Source organism: Schistocerca cancellata, chromosome 8, assembly GCF_023864275.1.
Source record: "Schistocerca cancellata isolate TAMUIC-IGC-003103 chromosome 8, iqSchCanc2.1, whole genome shotgun sequence".
NCBI lineage: Eukaryota > Metazoa > Arthropoda > Insecta > Orthoptera > Acrididae > Schistocerca > Schistocerca cancellata.
Genome location: NC_064633.1, coordinates 109,362,197 through 109,383,326, shown reverse-complemented (window position 1 = coordinate 109,383,326; position 21,130 = coordinate 109,362,197). Strand labels below are relative to the sequence as shown.

Genomic DNA, 21,130 nt, shown 5'->3' with positions numbered 1-21,130 from the left:
TTGGAAGGACAGGGAGGCCGGTTCCTGCAGAGTGACTAACTGAGATAGCAGCTGATAGATCCATGGGGAAATCCAAGATAGAAATAACGACTTACACATAGGAGCGTTGACAACGCCGAAAGCCAAGAAGTGGTGCCGCAAACGCTTCTCATAATCCTCCCAGTCTTCAGCGGCCTCGTCGTAAGGAGGCAATGGAGGCGGAGAAGAGGAAGACAGACGATGAGTAAGCGACGTCGACAACGCCTGAATAGCAGCCGTCAGCTGTGTTTGTTGTTCAATGAGCACTTGCATAAGCTGTTCCATGTCTGCCCCGTCACGAACACACAAATCCACAACGCAGTGAAAATATCCGACCTCGGCACCAAAAGTGTTAGAACCTTTAATCACCAATAATTGCATGGATATTCTAATACACTCACTTAGAAACAATTGCTGGTTACATGATAACAACTCAGTATCTCTCATTCGACTGCCGTGCCGTGACCTGCGGCAGGCGCCGTTCATAGCTAGGTGGCGCTCCTGTGCTCAGCCGAGTTGCGGAGCACCTCTATCGCCGTTTGCGTGTACTGTCGTGGCGGCACTGTTAAATGTCGTGGCACTGTCACAACAACTAACTTTGCCAAATTCAGTAATTAACATGCTGACCCTGTGAAGATACACAAAAAATGCCAGGAAAAAGAAGAAGAAGTAGTTGTATACTTATATCATTTTCAGTTAGTGGCAATTTAAGTATCCCAGTAATTATAGCATGAAAGTATACATTTTTATTTGTTACAGATGGCATTGATGGTTGTGGTTTTTCTATAAATTGGAATTTCATATTTACCTCTAATTGTGGTTAACATCAAATCTAAGAAATTGATACTATCATTTGCTTATGTTTTTAAGGTGTTACCTACAAAAGTTTCATAGAGGAAACACAAATGGATGAGCATGCTATTGTCAACCTTGCTTCTCCTATGTCCTTAGTTTCCTGTCCACCACCCATCCCCTTTTCCTGTGATCCTCTTTGGCCTATATTAAGAGCACATGGCAGTGGTTTTATATCAGTCTCTTTTACTATGTGACAGGATGGTGCAAGCATTACTGACATATTTTGTACCACTTTCATGGTGTTCAGTATGCATATAACAAGAGTTCGTATATCATGATGAAACTGTATGTGGATTGTTCCTCCTCTGAACATGGCAATAAGTAATGAGAATATTTTTAGTAACTAGGCAATGTTAACACAATTAATTATACAAACATTTATAAGGTTGTAGCCTTCTATTTGACAATATGTACCTAGTGCTTTGCTCAAGATATTGTCAACACCATGAGAATTTTTGTTTTGAAGATGTTAATTATGTTTTTAATTTCTTTGGCAGAGCATGGATAATTGTTTTTGCCTATATGTGTTTGGCATTGCTTCTTGCATATATCCTGTGCTGAGTTTGATGAACACACTCCTTCTGTCCATATAACATTACTTACCTATTGTAGTGGAAAGTTCATGGTGGAATATAAATAATTTAATGAGTAGATGTAGCAACACACAGTAGTGGAGGCACTGAATGGTCAATGTACAAATACACAAGAATGATAACTTTGTTAGCTTTTGCACAAATTCTTCTTTAGAGGTAGAGAGTACATGCACACACTCACACACATATGCAGTTACACTGTCCTGGCAGGCTATATTGTACTGCCACTGCAGCTCAACTGGGGTGAGAGGTTATGTCAGGTGGAGGAGAAGGTGTGGGTGTAGATTGAGTGGACTTAGGGTCAAGAGTTAGAGGAGTAGGTGGGCATAGGTCTGAAGTTACCAAAGCTCGAGGATAAGAGGATTTTGTGATAAAAGACAACTCCCATCTATGGAATTTTAAAAGAAGTTGGTGCTGAAGGGAAGCATCCATATGGTACGCGTTGTGAAACAGCCTTTGAAATTGACCAAGTTGTTCACAGGAGTGTGGTTGATCAACCCTGTGCCTGACCACAGTTTTGTATTTGCCATTCTTTCAGGTGGACAGCTGGTTGGTGGTAATTCCCACTTGTAATGCTGTGGAGAATTATTTGATAATCATCACTTTTAAGTCCATCTCATTGCAACTGAATAAAATGAATTTTTCATGCCATAGGTGTTTCACCTTTTTAGTTGAAATGCATCATATATATGTTCTCACGTTTGTAATGTCTCATTTTATGTATTGGACATTGCACATTGAGATTATAAACACAGTTCTGGTACTGTCTTAATTTCTATTATGTAACAGCAGCATAAATTTCTACTTACAAATTTTGTAGCTCTAAAAGTGTTCTTGTTTTAGAGCTTTTCTTCTGCTCACTGTCATTCAGTATTTTATTTGTGCAGCAGTGATAATCTGATCACTGATTTATTCCATGTTATGCTTTGAGTATTATTGTTAACTGTCAAATGTGTGTGTGTGTGTGTGTTTTATATGATTTCTTTAATAGCTTTAACAGGGACTCTTTGTGTTCATATCCATCTAGTTGTTTATCACATATTTATTCTCTGCAATGACTTTCTGGATGTGGTAACATCTGCATTGAGATAAAGCATTTGTTGTGGTTAATTATGCTGATGATTTTCATGTCTTGTTCTGACATGGTAGAATGACGGTTATGGTGCATCTGGTACCGCGCGCCGTGAAATTTGAATCCCCGCCAGATGTCGTGGACGTTGAAGACCCCTAGAGGTCTCTGCACCATCGTGCCGTAAGCTGTGGCGGTGCGCGCCTCCTGGCCCACTTTTAGTGTGAGAGCGCCACAGTGGAACACATGGTTCCAGCGGCCAATAGTGGCGCTCCAGATAGAGTACTTAAGCGCCTGCCTCTTGCTCAGCCAGCCAGTCTAATCTTGTGTACGTCTGTGGACACATCGCCTCGCGATAGACAGCTTACTTAGTTTCTTGTTCAGTGTACGAGTGGTCGTGCTTGTTAGGTTTCCTTGTGACTCCATTGTTCGATCTTGTTGTTGTTCGTTCTGTCCTTCGTTGGTCATGTCTGTCCTCTCCCTTTGTGTTGTTCGCGGGCCTCCCCGCAGGTCCCGCCACGTTTTCCGTCATTTCAACCCCGCGACTGTCCCGATCGCAGTTACAACAGTGTATCTGAGAACAAGACATGAAAATCATCAGCATAAAAGATGCAGGGAAGCTACCACATCCAAAAAACAGTTGAAGAGAACAAACAGGTGATTAATGATTGGACACATATTGGCACAAATTCTCTGTTGTTATCCCACAGAAAATCCATCCCCATATCTATGATATTTCCATTTTACTACATGAAAATTCAAAATATCATTGTCTGATATTGAAAAATCTGTTAGTAAGAATAGTACTCGAGATTGGTCTGGTTTCTCGTATTGATTACGTCTGTTTTGTCACAGTCTGATAGATAAAATGAAATAAGCCTTTCTAATATTGCAGCAAGTATAACTCACACCAAACAAGTGAGACTGTTTTGGCAGAAATGGTCATTTTTATCTACCTTTTTTGCGTGAATAACACGACAGAATATAATTAATGAAGTACCAATATCAAATGCCTATTAGGCCTATTACTAGCAAAAAGTTTTATGTTAGCAACTAGTTTTACATTTCATTCATATGCTCCAGTTTCTGAAGCATGAAATCAAAATGCAGTAGTAGTTTGAAATTTTTATATAAATTTGAAATCTTCATATTCTTCCATAGAATTTGTGTGATGTCCCCGTTTTTTCTCCTTCGTCACTCTAACAAACAATCTTGTCATCACTAATTCTGTAACTGTTCCTGCCATTGTCAAAACTTATTCTCCAGTCAACTTCACTAACCCTACTGGAACCACCAGTTTAGTTATTCCACTTTTATTATCTGGTTAGGCATTAGTATGTGTTTGTACAACACATTTTCCATGCTATTATTATAACAGAATGAAGCAGCCGCTAACCGGGGTCTGTAAAACTGTTGCTTAGTAGTGTAGCAATCGGCAAGAATTTTCTGTCAAAATTTCATTTTCTTGGATACACTGAGAAGATAATATGTAATCTTTCTTACCTATTATTCCACTTACCGTATTTACTCGAATCTAAGCCGCACTTTTTTTCCGGTTTTCGTAATCCAAAAAACCGCCTGCGGCTTAGAATCGAGTGCAAAGCAAGCGGAAGTTATGAGAAATGTTGGTACGTGCCGCCACAACTAACTTCTGCCGTCGAATATATGTAGCGCGACACAGGCATGCTTTGTAGGCACAAAGATAAATACTGGCGCCAAAACCTCTGCGTCAGTAAATAAATTTAAAAAAATGTGGAAGACGAGTTTTTTTTCTCCGCCACGAGTTTCGACCACTGCATTTTCATACATTATCCAACGAAGTAAATACAAATTCCGTATTGTTCATTTTCGAATGTAGCACAATTTACGTGTACTACGAAAATCTGACTGGCAAGACTGTTTGGGATGTTTGTCAATATGGCCAACTCTACGTTCTGAATTTTTTCCTATCTGTGAGAAGAGATGGTTGCTAATAGGAACCTGATGAAATTTGAATCACATACAGTATTCTCTTCACTATAAGAATAATACGAATATAAACATTTTGCCATGTATTCTTTTGTGTTTGCTGCTATCTCATTTAAATCCTGTCTGCCTAATAAACTACGAAACTAGAGTGAGATAACAGCGAACGCGGAAGAATATACGTATCGTGTCATGTTTATATTCGTATTATTATTATGCCTAATAATGATACAGTCTGAAATGAAGCACGGCAAGTGACTAGATTTTTAAATCTAAGATGACTCTAATTTCTGTGCAGAATTTGATGTAATAAAGAAGCGGCCGCAAAGATTTTCAAACGGAGAAAAATTTTCGCCTAACTCTCGTTCAGAACATGTTCTATCATACGCAATCTATTATTTGATTCTTGTTGATCATTATCAAAGAAAGCAGCAGTGTAAATAACAACAAATAGCAGTCTCTTGCCATTGTTTCGCTAATGAGACGATTCCTCTCTCTCTCTTTTTTTTTTTTTTTTTTTTTTTTTTTTTTTTTTTTTTTTTTTTTAAAATTGTACGCGGCGGTAGCGCGCACAAAAGCAAGCCATGCCGCGAGCCGCGACAGGCCGTAAACACGCACTATCAGAATGCGACAAACAATGCGTGACACAGTGCAGTAATGCATTTTCAGCTTAAGAGTGACGCAAACACCTATAACAAAGAAAACGGCACTTATCAGATAAAAGCAAAATAAGCAATCGATTCAAACCAGACGAAGCACGTGAAAAAGGAAGGGTATCCGTATAAATACGGACGGAGCGCCTGACGCATAGCAATGGCTACGTGGTAAAGCTTAACTGCTAAGCTTACGACTCGAACCAAACTACTGTAGCTGTATTGTCATTCATTCGACCTAAATTGTGTCTCATATTACAATGGACCAACTTTGTTTCGATTTGGAGGTGTGGCCTAAAACTTTTCTCTCCCCTTGAATTTCGAGTCTCAAATTTCAGGTGCGGCTTAGATTCGGGAAATTCTTTTTTCCTTGATTTCGAGTCTCATTTTTCAGGTGCGACTTAGATTCGAGTGCGGCTTAGATTCGAGTAAATATGGTAGTTGTTTATTTACACTCTGGTAGTCTGACTGTATGGATTTTGCTAACAATTATAACAACACTTCTTATGCTTTAGACAACCCGAAGTGATGTGAAGTTGGATTGCAAAATTCACACCTCTCTCCCATAGGTTGACTAACATGGTATGTACAGCCAATCTTCTTCTCTTGATCTCTGGCTACGTCGATCTCCAAAAACATCTTCTCCGAAGAATACTGCTGGTTAACAGAAATTTATGAGACTCACACTCTACTTTTGAAATAATTTAATACTCGATGAATACTTTTAGTTCAGCCTTGATATATTTGAACTTCCATAAATAACATATTCACCAATTCTCACATCAATATTCGAATTTTTACAAGTCAACCTATTCGTCTCACGTTAGACTCGATAAAATACATCTGCAATGAAGTTGGTTTAACAACCACATGATTTATGAACCTGTATTGCCTCTAGTGAGTCTAATACGTGAAGTACTTAAAAGTCTATAACCAATTGTTCATTTTTCTTTAACAATAATCACAGTCACTAAAACAGCAAAGAATACTACATAATTACTTCTTGTTCTTTCATCATGGCTTCTGTGGCGCTAGTGGCAAACACTTGTCAGCGTCGTTCGATTGCCACGCTTAGTCCTCTCTTAACAAACTTCCAACCTGCACAAAGAAACAGGTGGTGCAGTAGATACGTTTCCACTCCCCCACTTATATTTAAAATATTGTCTGTTCAAGGCGGTAGAAGGACAAGTGGTTCTAAAATTTAAGGAGAAATTCCCTCACTTCAGCTTGAACACGAGAAATTTTATACATAATCATTGTGTACATTAATATCCCACATAATACTAATTCACATTTTAACCAGTATACATTCTATTTCTTTTAATAATCGAGAACAGCCTTTTATTCAATACGTAGCTCTTCTTTCTTCATCCTACTTTGATAGTAACAAATTGAGCATTTCACCTAATGGTGGAGTCAGTTCTTTTGTATCTAGGAATCGTGTGGACAACATTTCTGATTTCCAATCATAAACTCCAGGTGTCATAGACACTTGATTATTTCATCCTTTATTTTTATTCTTTGTACTATTTTTTCTTTAGCACATACTAGTTTCATTATTCACAGTAGTTTGTAGTCTGGAGGAATTCTGAGCAAATGGAAATATTCTTTCCGACACTCATAACATGTAATAATGCTAGTGGTATATAGAAATCAAACTTACCAGAATAATTCCTATAAAATGTGTGACTTCTGTCACAATTCCGTCCTTTTCCCCTAGGATCAGTACCTATACCTTACATGTTGGTTGATCCTATGAGTGCACTTCCTCTTCCTGTTCTGGTAAATACGCCCCATCATAAAAAATCCCTACTCATCAGTTCACAGGTCATCCTATCTATATGTAGGTATGCCTGCCCTATATCCTTAGCAAATGCTGGGTATGCCCCCCTTACCTTTTGTGAGTAGGCCTCATGGTTCATTGCTCTAACATACATCTTTATGTATACTATAATTAAATATTTCCTGGGTTTTCCACAGGAACATGTGGCATATGGTAGGGAATTGGTATTGCATCAGACGGAACTACAGAATATTGCACAGACTGAGTGGACAGCCAAATAGCTCTTTGGCACAGGCAGGAAGAATTATGGGCATGATGTTTCTCATTTCTGGGTTCAATGATAAAAGAGGTCAAAACTCTAGTGAAGGTTCATTTATTTCAGTCTATGATGATGTTCAGTAAAGAGGGGAAGGGGGAGGGGGGTTCGCTTCTTTGCAGTAGATTTTTGGGGTTGGTTGGAGGATGAAGAGCGTGTGTTGTGGATATGGCATGGAAAATCTCTGTGTGCACTAGCTTTGGGGTTTAGTTGTGGGTCAAGCAAGTGGTAGACTTCAGTTTATTAGCAAAATATTGGGGCAGTCTACAAACGAGATTGCTTGCAAATTACTCAAGTGACCCATCCTAGTATATTGCACAAGAGTGCAGAATCCATACCAAATAGCACTAACAGGGGATATTGAACGTATAGTGCACTGAGCGAGGTGGCACAGTGGTCTGCACACTGGATTCGCATTCCGGAGGATGACGGTTCAAAGCCGCATCCGACCATCCTGATTTAGGTTTTCTGTGATTTCTCTAAATTGTTTCAGGCAAATGACGGGATGGTTCCTTTGAAAGGACACAGCCGACATAGTTCCCCATTCTTCCCTAATCCGATGGGATTGATGACCTCACTGTTTAGTCACCTTCCACAAATCAGCCAGCCAGCCAGAGAAGGGCAGCCCAAATGGTAACAGGTTTGTTTAATCTGTGGGAGAGTGTCATAGAACTGAACTGGCAGACTCTTGAAGACAGACGTAAGCTATCCTGAGAAAGTCTGTTAACAAAGTTTCAAGAACCAGCTTTAAATTATTACTCTAGGAATGTACTACTAACCCCTACATATTGTTGACATAGGGGTTGTGAGGGTAAGATTAGAATAATTACTGTATGCCCAGAGCCATTCAGACAATCATTCTTCCTGCGCTCCATCCGTGAATGGAAGAGAAAGGAACCCTAATAACTGGTACAATGGGATGTACCCTCTGCCATGCACCTCAGAGTGGTTTTCAGAGTATAGATGTAGATGTAGATGTATGACTTCAAGAACAGCAAGCAAATCGAGAAAAAGTAATAGTAATGGAATTTTAAAAGAGAACACTTCCATGATAGCACAGGAAGCAGCATTCCGTGCCATTTTACATAGGTGAGCAGTGAGTATAGGTTGTTAGTGTATGGTGTTACATTTAAGATGTAATGACATGTAGAAGTGAGCATTACCCAACGCAGGCTGGGGGAGGGCAGCTGCCATTACCATCACTAGCATAGTGAGGCGTAGGGTTCTTCGCAAACCGAATTCGCCAAATTTACAAAGGTATTACGTATATCAACAAAAATAATCAGAGTTTGAAAATATAATATGAATGGCTAAGATTTTACTTATATCAAGGTTTGAAAATATAATATGGGTGAACAAGTAATCTACTCACTAAATGACAGCATGAAAAAATATGTAAAAGATGTTGAAGCCTGCATGGTTTCAGAGGCAGTGACTCCTTCTGGCAGAAGTGATGGAGGAAAAGGACTGATGGGACAAGTTATGGAAAAATTGCCAAGAATCTGCATCAGGGGAGACTTACTGGATGGGATAAAAAGACTGATTTTTGGTGCCTTGGTCTCAGCATTTCTTTTCAATAAGTATCGCTTTGCTTTTTGCTCCCTTCTATTTTTCTGTATTTTTATTTTATAAGCTCTCTATTTTTCCCTGACCTCTCATCTGTCCAGCATGTATGATGCACATAGTTTTCTGCTCTTATTGACTCCTTCCTTTCACAATGTTTTTCTGTAATCTGTGTTCTGGCTTATTTCCCCATCTTCAACCTTCAAGTTCTCAGGTTTCCAAATCGTGTCTGGTGTAGGCACCAACAATCAGTCTTTCCTTCTCATCTCGTCCAGTAAGCCTCCCCTGGTGGGTGATGCCTCAGTGTACGAGGGAAACATATTCTCGAAGACGTTGAATGTAAATAAACAAGTGTGAAAAGTATAATGAAGCAAAAGCTTTGGATGGAGTGAAGGAATTGGAAGTTTGCTCTCTCATTAAACAACTCTTGTTATTATTATTATTATTATTATTATTATTATTATTATTATTATTATTATTATTTCATCACGGGCTAGTTAAGGGCCATTTGTAAGTTTTTAAGCAGACTTTACACTTTCTCCAATATTCCTTAATCTGTTCATTTTTTTCTGATGTCCATTATATTCTTTGCCTTCTTGTAACCGTTTTGTCTTCCCAATACTTAGTATTGTTTTTATGTTTTGTCCTGCCTTTGATTTCTTGCTTATTTTTGTAAATTTCTTTTAGATCTTCATGCATTTTCATAAGGCAGTTAAGTTTACCTTCCCAGTTTTTCAAAATGGTGTACATTCTTTTCTGTATGTTTTATATACTTCTGTTAAGTCTTAAATGTTTCTACTGTTATATTTGCTGGTATCTTCTTCACAGTATTTCTTTCGGTTTACCTGATTTCATAATTTTCTTATAATTTTGCAGATTTATGCAGAGTAGTATTACTAGTGACAATTTTTTTTAAATGTCAGTTTCACACTTATAGTTGTTTGTTTTGTTGGTGGATTAACTGCAATTTTTTTAACCTGATTGCATATTGTTTTATAATCCTATTTATGGCACACTTTTGTCTTTGAAAGATTTTGTGCTTGCGAGTAGCTCCTAGATATACATGAAAAATAACATATAACAGTTTCAGAAACCACATAACGTAAAAAGTCAGCACTGTTGGTGCAGACTACCCTTGTACCTACTAATGGTCGTATTTTATGATGTTGATGTTAGAAATGTAATTATGATGGACTGATTTACTTTAATTTGCAGGTTCTGATGATCAAGTTGGTGTCTGGAGTACTAAGGATTATGAACTGATAAGCATATTTACTGTACCGTACCGTGTCTCATGCCTGAAGATAGATATTGGTGACATTTTGGCGTGTGGTCACAGCTCAGGGCACATTACAACGTGGTCATTAAACTACAGAGATCACGAATGCAGACCAGCCTCGAGGCTCGAATACCGTGGTCATACTGGTGTGGTAATTAGTGTCAGCTTAAGTGCAGAAATTGACTTGTTGGTTAGTGGTGCTACAGACTATACTGCCAAATTGTGGTGTATTAGCACCGGGCAGTTAGTGAGAACTATAGTGGAACAAAGTCGCTGGATTATTCAGGTCACACTTTTGCCAGTATACAAAGGATCGAATCCAAAAACTTTATCTAAAGACAAAAATTCTTTGCTTATAAAAACCAGAGACCAAATTAAAATATTTTCATGGTGTGCATATTTTGATTGTTGCCCTTATGGTGATGTGAATTCATTAGAAGATGGTGTTGTGCAATATCCCTTGAATGCTGTCCACAATTTCCAAACCCCAGGATGTTTTGTTCAAGGAGGAAATGTTGTGTATATAAACCAAACATTGGCACGAAGTGATGAACCTGGAAATGCTGAAATTGTGTTTGAAAATTTAGAGAAGCAGCAATGCACCAAGAGAATACGTTCCTTTTACAAAGTTCGGAAACTTTTAGCAGTTGGTGACAGGTTTGCTGTTTTGCTGCTACCACACTGTGACAATTTCATGTCCAATCTCCTTATAGTGGAAATAAGTACAGGTGAAGTAGTGGGAGGAACTATTGTGCCACATTCCAGGTAAATTACAGTACAGTATGTTTATAATTTTAAGAAAACTACTAATTATCACTGTTGAGTTTATCATTTATACCTTCATTTACTTACAGTGCATGTGTTACATTGAAATGACTTGATAGTTCACGTAATTAATGCATAATTTATTCTTCATAGAATTTAAAGTGTGACTGGATAACAAAATATTGTCTTCTATGATTATGTACCATCTGCGTTCATAATCAATAAGAAAGAGTTGTCAGAAATCTTGATAGTGAGACTGGGGTGCTGTGTAAAGGAAGAGGAGTGGATGACTGGGGTGAAGAGTATGGCAGGCAGTAGCTGGTGAAGTGTCGACATGGAGGACTGATGGAACAGAAGCAAATCAGCATCAGCAAGCTAGGTGAAGGGGAGAGAGCGAAACTATTTGAAACAGAGTTACTCGTTTTTCTCTCCTAGCAAGCTGCTGTTTTTATCCATTACTTCATGCTAAGCAATTTAACTCTTTTCAGATAACTCTATCAGCTGTCTGTACACTGAAAAAGTTAAAAATACGAAAATGTTAGGAGCAATGTGCCTGAAAGTGGGTATAGGTAATATGAAGCAATGTATAATGACAATGTGGGTCAGGATGGATTGCTACTCACCACATAGACGAGGCATTGAGTGTCACACAGGCACATTTAAAAGTGCATAATGAATAAGCTACACATGTTCATAAAAATCTATATTTGCATCTACGTCCATACTCTGCAAACCACTGTGAAGTGAATGGCAGAGGGTACATCCCATTGTACTAGTAATTATAGTTTCTTCCCTTTTCATTCATGTATGGAGCACAGCAGTAATGATTGTTTGAATGCTCTGTGCATGCTGTAATTATTCTAATCTTGTCCTCTTGATCCCTATGTGAGCGATACGTAGGGGATTGTAGCATGTTCCTAGAGCCATCATTTAAAACTGGTTCCTGGAACTTTGTTAGTAGAGTTTCTTAGGACCTTTTACATCTATTTTCAGGAGTCTGCTAGTTCAATTTCTTCAGCATCACTGTAACATTCTCCCATCGGTCAAACAAACCTGTGACCATACATGCTGCTTTTCTCTGTATATGTTAAATATCACTTGTTAGTCATATTTGGTACCACACACGTGAGCAGTACTCTAGAATGGGTTGCATGAGTGATTTGTAACCAATCACTTTTGTTGACTGATTGCACTTCCTCAGTATTCTATCAATAAACCAAAGTCTGCCACTTGGTTTACCCACAACTGAGCCTATCTGATTGTTCCACCTCATATCTCTGCAAAGGTATTTGGATGATTTGTATAAATTGGCAGATCCAACTATAACTCATTTGTTTTTCTGAACATATAAAACAAGTTGCCAGAGTTTGCATGACTTTGAAATTTTATCAAGCTCTGACAGAATATTTATGTAGCTTCTTTTGGACAGTACTTCATTATAGATAAATGCGTCATCTGCAAGAACTCTGAGGTTACTATAAATATTGTCTCCAAGATCATTAATGTATAACATGAACAGTAAGGGTCCCAACACACTTTCTTGGGGCACACTTTAAGTTACTTCTACATCTGATGAAGAGTCTCCATCCGAGATAACATGTTATGTCCTCCCTACTAAAAGTCCCAATATAATTGAAAAGATAGTTGCTACTCAGCATATAGTGGAGATGCTGAGTTTCAGAAAGTCGCAACAAAAAATAGATCATCACTCAGGTAACTTTCAGCCAACAAGGCCTTTGTCAAAATTAGACAACATACATACATGCCCACACTCACACAAATGCAACTCACACACACATGGCCACAGTTTCTGGCAGCTGGAGCCAGACTGGTCTGGCTCCAGCAGCAGAGACTGTGTGGTCAGGCCTTGTTGGCCAAAAACTAATTGTGTGACAGTCTTTTTGTTGTGCCTTTCTGTGACTCAACGGCTCCCCTGAGCAGCTCTGGTGAGTAGCAACTATCCTTTTCATTACATTGTTACATTTCATGATGGATTTTCCATTGTTTGACTCTATCAAAATGTCCTTAATCCAGTAACAAATTTCATTTGATACCCCATATAATCGAACTTTTGACAATAAGTGTAGGCGTGGTATTGAATCAAATGCTTTTTGGAAATCAAGAAATACTGCATCTATCAGACTGCCTTGATCCAAAGCTTTCAATACTTCATGTGAGAAGAGTGCAAGTTGGGATTAATGTGATTGATGTTTTTGGAATCCTTGCCGGTTGGCAGGGAGGAAGTCATTCTGTTCAAGATACCTCATTATGCTTTAGCTTGGAATATATTCTAAGATTCTACAACAAATCAGTGTCAAAGATGTTGAATGGTAGTTTTGTGGAACAGTTCTACTACCCCTCTTGTAGACGGGTGTTACCTGTGCTCCCTTCCAACTGTTGTGCATGGTTTTCTGTTTGATGGATGTATGATAGATTTCAGTTAGAAAAGGGGCTAAGACAGCTGCATATTCAATTTAGAATCTGATAGAGAGTCCATCGGGCCCTCGAACTTTGCTCAGTTTTAATGATTTCGTCTGTTCTCAACACCACTGACATTAATACTGATTTCACAAAGTTTTTTCACCGGTGTGAGGATTAAATGGCAGCAATTTCCTGGGGTTTTCTTTTGTAAAGGAACATTTGAAAACAGAGTTAAGCATTTCAGCCTTTGCCTTGCTACCCACAATTTCAGTTCCCATCTTATTCGCTTGGGACTGGACACTAACTTTGGAGCCACTAACAGCCTTTACATACAACCAGTATTCTTTTGGTTTTGTGAAAGATAACTTGACAGTATTCTGCTACAATTGTCACTGAAGGCTTCATGCGTTGCCCTCTTGACAGCCAAATGTGTTTCATTCAGCATCTCTCTATCAATAGTCCTGTGCTTTGTTTACACTAATTATGCAGTAGTCTCTATTTCTTAAGATGTTTCTTTACAGTAACTGTATACCATGGAGGGTCCCTTCCATTGAGAACTGTTCTACTGCAGACATTCTATCCAGTACATGGCCAACTATTCTTTTAAACTTGAGCCTTAGTTCCTCTACACGTTCTGCCCTGTGCTGAAAGTTTCTTCATTGAGATATGACACATATATCATAAAGTGGAGATGTTGAGTCACAGGTAGGCACAGCAAAAAGATGCTGAAGAAGTAAATTTTCATCCAAAAGGCCATCTTCTGAATAAGACACCATACACACACAGATGGCACAGGCTGTGAAGCAGCCATTGAAATGAAAACTATCTGTTGGGACGCGTTCTCTGCGGCTGGGTGGTCCAGCTATTTCATCACCACAGTTTGCATGCAGACAAACAGCTTGTTGGTTGTCATGCCCAAGTAGAATGCAGCATCATGGTTGCAGCTTAGCTTGTAGATCACATGACTGGTTCTACAGGTAGCTCTGCCTTTGATGGATTAGCTGACGCTTGTGACCAGACTGGAGTAAGTGCTGGTGAGTGGATGTATGGGACAAGTCTTGCATCTAGGTCCATTACAGGGATACGAATCATGAGCAAGAGATTGGAAGCAGAGGTTGAGTAGGGGTGGATAAGGGTATTGTGTAGGTTTGTTGGGTGGCAGAATACAACTGTGGGTGGGGTGGGAAGGGTGCTGGATATCATTTCTCGTTTCAGGGCATGGCGAGAGGTAGTCAAAAGCCTGATGGAGAATATGATTCATTTGCTTCAATCCCATGTGGTACTGAGTCACAGGGGGACCTACTACTCTCTGCAAACCTACCTTCTCCTTGTTTTCTTAGGAAGTCCGTAAAGTGAACCACCCAGGATGCCTCTTTGTGACTGTTTATTGTTTCACCACTTAGAGAATCTCTGCTCTTGCAGACCAACACTTTCAGCATATTATCCACAAGCTACCTTTCTACATAAAAGACACCAACCATTTCCTCCACTGACTTTCCACGTTTCCTGTTCCTTTGCAAGATGGTGCCCTGCTTGTCACTGTTGATGCTACCTCCTTTTACACTAACATCCCAAATACCCATGGCCTTGGGGCTGTTGAACAATACCTTTCCAAATGCCCAATGGATTTCATCCCTACAACCTCCTTTATGGTCACCATGAACAACTATAATGTCACCCACAATTGCTTCTCCTTTGAAGCATCACCTTCAAACAAACCTGGGGTGTGCCAGTGGGCACCAGCATGGCACCATCCTATGCCAACCTGTTCCTTGGGCATCTAGACGAATTCTTGCTAACCAACCAGAATCTCAAACCCCTCACCTGGTTGAGATTCGTTGTGACATCTTTGTGATCTTGATCAAGGTTGAGGACACCCTGTCCACACCCCTTCTCCTCCATTCGCTTCACCTATATAATGGCAACCCAACAAGCGGCCTTCCTCAATGTTGATCTCCACCTCAAAATAGCCATATCTGTCCATATCAAATGTACTAACTGCCCGCAATACCACCACTTCTACAGGTGCCACCCATTTCATACCAAGAAATCCCTTCAATACAGCCTAGCCACCCATGGATGTTGCATCTGTAATGATGAGCAGTCCATCTCCAAATATACCAAGAGCGTCACTGAGGCCTTCACAGACTGTAATTATCCTCCCAATCTTGTGCAGAAATTCAGTAAAAACAATACCACTCGCCGTTATATAGGTTTATTTCTAGGCAACCAGTTTCGATGTTACACTACGTCATCTTCAGACCAAAACTGCTCCAATCCAGTAACCTTTGTGTTACAAATATAGCATTGCCTTTAACTGGTCTTGTAATAGCTATTATCGGCATACGTGCTCGTTGAGCAACAGTCAGTAGTATTACGAGACCAGTTAAAGGCACTGCTATATTTGTAACATAAAGGCTACTGGATTGGAGCAGTTTTGGCCTGAAGATGACATAGTGTAACGTCTAAACTGGTTGCCTAGAAATAAACCTATAGAATGGCAATTGGTATTGTTTTTATTGAACATCGAACAGCCGTAGTCCCATACTCCACCAGAAGATGTAGTTACATTCATTGTGCAGAAATAGATCTCTCATGCCTTCTCTCTCCAGTCACCCACCACCTTCCAAAGTCACACTGTCCAGTAACAGAGGAGCATTCCCCTCGTACCTCAGTGTCACCAAGAATTGAATTACAGTCTTCACCAGGATGTTCAACTACCTCTTGTCGTGCCTTGAGATGAGGGATGTGCTACCCAGAGACCTTCCCACCCCACCCGCAGTAGTATTTTGCCACCTGCAGTGCCTGTGTGATATCCTCCTTCATTCCTACTCAACCCCTGCTCCCAACCCCATGCCTCATGGCTCATGACCCTGTAACAAACCTAGATGCAAGACCTGTCCCATACATCCTCTCACCACGGCTTACTCCAGTTCAGTCACAAACATCACCAACACCATTAAAGACAAAGCTACCTGCGAAACCAGTCAGGTTATATACAAGCTAAGCTGTGTTCTGCATTGGCATGACAACCAACAAGCTGTGTGTCCACATGAATGGTCATTGACAAATGTGACCAAGAAACAGCTGAACCACCCAGCTGCTGAGCATGTTGTCCAACACATCATTCTTCATTACAATGACTGCTTCACAGCCTGTGCCATCTGGGTCCCAACACCAGCTTTTCTGAAGAGTCTAGGTGGGAACTCTCCCTGCAATATATGCTACGTTCCCATAACCCTCCTGGCCTCAGCCTTCGTTAGTCACTCTCCTACACCCAACTATACTCTTCCCTTTTTCTACTCCATCACTATGCAGCATTCTATTCCACCTATGGACCCACAGTCTTTTAACTTCTGTTTTACTTCCCTCCTTTTCCGCTGCCCCCTTCCCTCACCCTCTGTTTAATCTCCCGCCTGCACCTAGCTGCTCTACCCTTTCTCTAACTTGTGCCTGTATGCTCCCACAAGCAACACTTTACAGCCATCTACACCTGCTCTAGTATCCCACACACTCCCCACCCCAGCTTGATCCTTACTCCCACTACCCAAATTGTTTCTCCCATCATGCGCTGTTGTTCAGTCCGGCTTCAGGAGCCAGAGACAATGGTCATATCTGAGTGAGTTGTGTTTGAGTGAATATCTCTCTCCTCTCTCTGTGTGTGTGTGTGTGTGTGTGTGTGTGTGTGTGTGTGTGTGTGTGTGTGTGTGTGTGTGCGCGAACATGTGTGTGCATGTGTGTTTATTGTCTAATTCATAAGAAGGCCTTTTGGCTGAAAGCTTACTTGCTCAGCAGTGTTTTTGTTGTGCCTCTTTGCAGCTTAACATCTCCACTATAAGATGAGGAGCAAGCTATCCTTTTCATGATATTGTCATTACTCCATTCTGGATTTTCCATTGTTAGAATTTATTGAATGTATGTAGTTTTCTGCTTGTTTTAGTTGTCCTTTGTACTTTGGTAATCATTGTTGCCACAACTGTGTCATTTATCAGTGGTGCAAGTTTTGATGTGGATATCCTCAAAAAGAGATTATGTCTATTTGTTGCCATTAGATCCAACATATTTCCATCATGAATAGGGTTCCAAACTGTCTGTTCAAGGTAGTTTTCAGAGAAGTCATTTAGTAATGTTTCAGATGATGTCTTATCACACCCACCACTAACGAAACTGTAATTTTGCCAACTGATTGTTGGATGATTTAAGTCTCCACCGATAATTACAGCATGATTGGAGAACTTACATAAAAGCAAACTGACATTTGCTCTAAACTTTTCAGCTATATCAGGAGATGAGTTGGCGGGCAATGGAAGGATCCAATTACTGTTTTATGCCCACCTCTGATCCTTTGTCTGACCCAAACAGTCTCACATGCAGCTTCAATTTCTATCTCGGTGGATTTGAATTTCTTGTCTACTGTGACAAATACACCACCTCCATTCCCCATTAGCTAATCCTTTTGATATACACTTAATTATTCCCCCTCACTGGTCACAGTTTCAGGCTTCAACCAGCTTTCTGTACCTAGTGTTATGTGAGCTTCACTACTTTTCAGGAGCACTTCAAACTCTGGCACTTTGTTGTGATACTTTGGCAATTAAAAATATGATTTTAATACTCTTACATGTGGGAAGCATTTCTTTTGATCTTACACTGATACTTCTGAGTTTCCTACAGCTATCATTATCTGAATTGGATGGAGAATTGCGTAATGCAAAAAGCCCTTATGTGCACATTCAGACATCTGGATAGCAGTCTGTAATGTGTAGTACACATGTGACCCGTTTAGGGGCATCCTACAATTCTCAACATTGTTCCGCAAGGCCTGGAAGTCGCATGTTCGCTTCCCACAGAACTGCTGATGTCTCTGGTTCAGTCCTTCCACTGGACTCAGAATGAAGGGAGCATGATCAATTCTGGGACAATGCTGCAAACTGTGAACTTCATTGAAATTCCATGTGCAAGGCAGGTCTTCTCAACCTTCTCTGCCTGTCGCTGGAATGATCCAAGCTTAACTCCAGATCCCAGACAACAGGCATCATTTGTTCCAACATTTGCCACAATCTGCAGTTGTTTGCACCCTGTTCCCTCAATAGCTGCTGGACTAGCCTGTTCAACATGTTAAACGTGGCCTCCAAGGATACACACTGAATACACATGGTGTCCTTTCCTTTGACTTGCTGCCATTTCCATAAGGGTGCCATTATTTGCTTTACATTTGAACTGCCGATGATTAATAGACCCCTACCATTTTGTGTTTGCCTCCTCTTGACTCTGAACAAATCAGGTTTCCGCAAATAAGTGAGGTGAGTCCCATTGGCTCAGTTTCAGTGAAAGACAACACCTCAGACCTGTTGGTTGGGGGGATTAATACAACACCACGAGTCCTCCCGGATACCTATACACTCTGTACAGGATGTCTGTATCTACCATTGAAACACCACTTCCAATGAAGTGGGTGAATAATGACAGATCCCGTACTTTCTGCAGAGGAGACAGGGTCCACAGATGAGAATAGTACTTGTGGTACCTTTGGTACTGGTACCACAGGTCCATGACTGTCGGGAGCTCTTCTAAACACTGATTCACTGCAACTACCAATCATTTGGCATTAGTCAGGGCGATTTCCAGCTGGTTACGAACATCAACCAACTCATTCTCTTTTCAAGAACAGCATTCACAGTGTGGTTGCATTTCGGCTGGTGCAATGTATTACTGGACAGTGAACAAATTACTTTAAACTAAGCCTGCTGATTATCTTTTATATCTCCTGAGCTAAAAAAAATGCTAATTCCCCATAAGAATTGAAGCATATACACAAAACAAGATTTCTGTTAAAGCAGCAGAAAAACCTCTGGTAAAAATTACTTATTTCCTAAAGCTTTTCGAGGTTAGTTGTAGTTATTAGCAATCTTTAAAATACAGTTAATTTACGATAAATGAGGATAACACAGTATGATAGAGTATCTGCTACTGTAACTAAATAACAAATGCCAATTTACTATAAATTAGATTTTGCACAGGGAAACGGTAACCTCCGAAAATTCTCAAAAATGCACATTTAGTGTTGCATTGATATACAATGAAATTTGGGGTGATCTATTCTTTGGCAGTAACTGTGAATCACAAATGCTGATCTTCTATGGAATAAGTTATCCAGAAACACTTGTAGTGGTAACTTACAAAAATAAAGCTTTGTAAGCATTCAAAGATTCTCAGAAATAACCTATTCTCATGTTATTGTATAATGAAATTAGAGAATGATTATTTGAATGAGGATTGGCCTACTGTTCTCAAAAATTTTAAAAGAGCATGAATAAGTTTAAGTCTGCAATTGACTATAACAGTAGGTGTTTATTGTGGCATTTGCAAATGTTCAAAATTGCACAATATATCACAATACAAACGAGTGTGGATACATTCATTGAAAGATTATGCAGAAGCGATATGAACGGTAAAAAATGTGAATCTAGAATTCCAAATTGGCACACAAATCTTGCACATGCAATCTCACAGAAGGGAAAATTCCAAAAAAAGCTTTTACATACAAATAAACATGCAAATTGCATGTATTTTTTATTTAGTTGTTTCTGTGCCAATTTCTACAGTGGAATGCTGAAGAAAAACACTGCAACTTGAGTTTATTTCAGTCAAAATCTAGAAAAACTTGCAGCACCAACAAACCACGTCTTCTGCCTGTTGCAGCTAAATAAAGCATTACACCACTAAAAGAGAGAAAGAAAAATGATGTAGTGGGAAAGAAGACAGCAGAGAGAGACCACATGGAAAAGATGGGCAAACAAAAGTAAAAGACAAAAATAAAATGATATTGGCAGTTCAATAGGGTGATTACATATATAAAACTGCAAACTGATTTATTTATTTGGTATGCAAACTGAAGCTAGGGAAAGATGTGGATGAGAGAGCAGTAAGGGAAATTTGGGGAAGAAATTCGGATAGCGAGTTCATTAATGCTAGATGAAATATGACACTGTTATTAATGTAATATGAAACTACAGGTAACTGTCTCTAAAAAAACTGTCATATTTTTTGACATAGCAAAAAAGTACGTGAGAAATGTTAAAATCCTGACCTTCTGGATTTGTTATTACCTCCTTAAGAAGGGTAAAAAAAGTCAGAAATGCTGAAGGGAGAAGGGGATAGTAGGCACAGGTCACCAATAATTTGTGACCAAAATAAACAGGAATTGTTGAAACCGAGAAATCTTTTATTGTGTTTCCACAAAGTTGACAATAAAATGTTAAATATGCAATAATTTCTTTTTATAAAGATGGGGCATTTGTGATGACAAAAAAATTAAAGTATTTGCAACAGTAAAGAACTTTCAAACCTAAAGAGCTGATAAATGAAAATAGACACCAAAATTCTGCACACACTTTGTGTCAAAATGACAGTGGCTATAATATATAAAAATATAAATAATAGTACAGTGCAATTAGTCCAAAAAAATGGCCTAACCTCAACATCCAAAGTAAATTGTTGTACACAGTCCACATGTTGTTTGGTAAAAAGTTACACCATTTTAAGCATCAGGTTTTGGGGGGGAGAAGTTTGTAAATTAGTAGTTTTTATCAGTTTTTCTTAAATATTTCGAAAACTATGCAGTTTAGCATGAAAAGTGCCATATACAAAACTAATCTACATTAAATGACGAACAAAGATGATCCCGTGCATGATCTTGCTAAACTGAACTGTTCCAGAGTTACGGAGGGCGTAAAAATAGAAATTTTTCATATTTTTTAGATTTTTTGGAAAAATGAAATTATACAGAAATAACTAAACAATTTTATTAAAAAATAATATTATGCCATTGTATTGTAGCCCAAGAGAGG

The 21,130-nt window shown here is 39.3% G+C and overlaps 1 protein-coding gene across 1 annotated transcript in view; it reads left to right on the top strand.

Annotated features, from left to right (window-relative positions):
- Positions 1–21,130, top strand: part of LOC126094987 (F-box/WD repeat-containing protein 2-like) — a 130,867-nt gene that overhangs the window by 71,251 nt on the left and 38,486 nt on the right. The window contains exon 4 of the mRNA XM_049909641.1: positions 10,031–10,859. Within this exon, the coding sequence (XP_049765598.1) occupies positions 10,031–10,859 (829 nt within the window). The remainder of the gene's footprint in view (positions 1–10,030; positions 10,860–21,130) is intronic.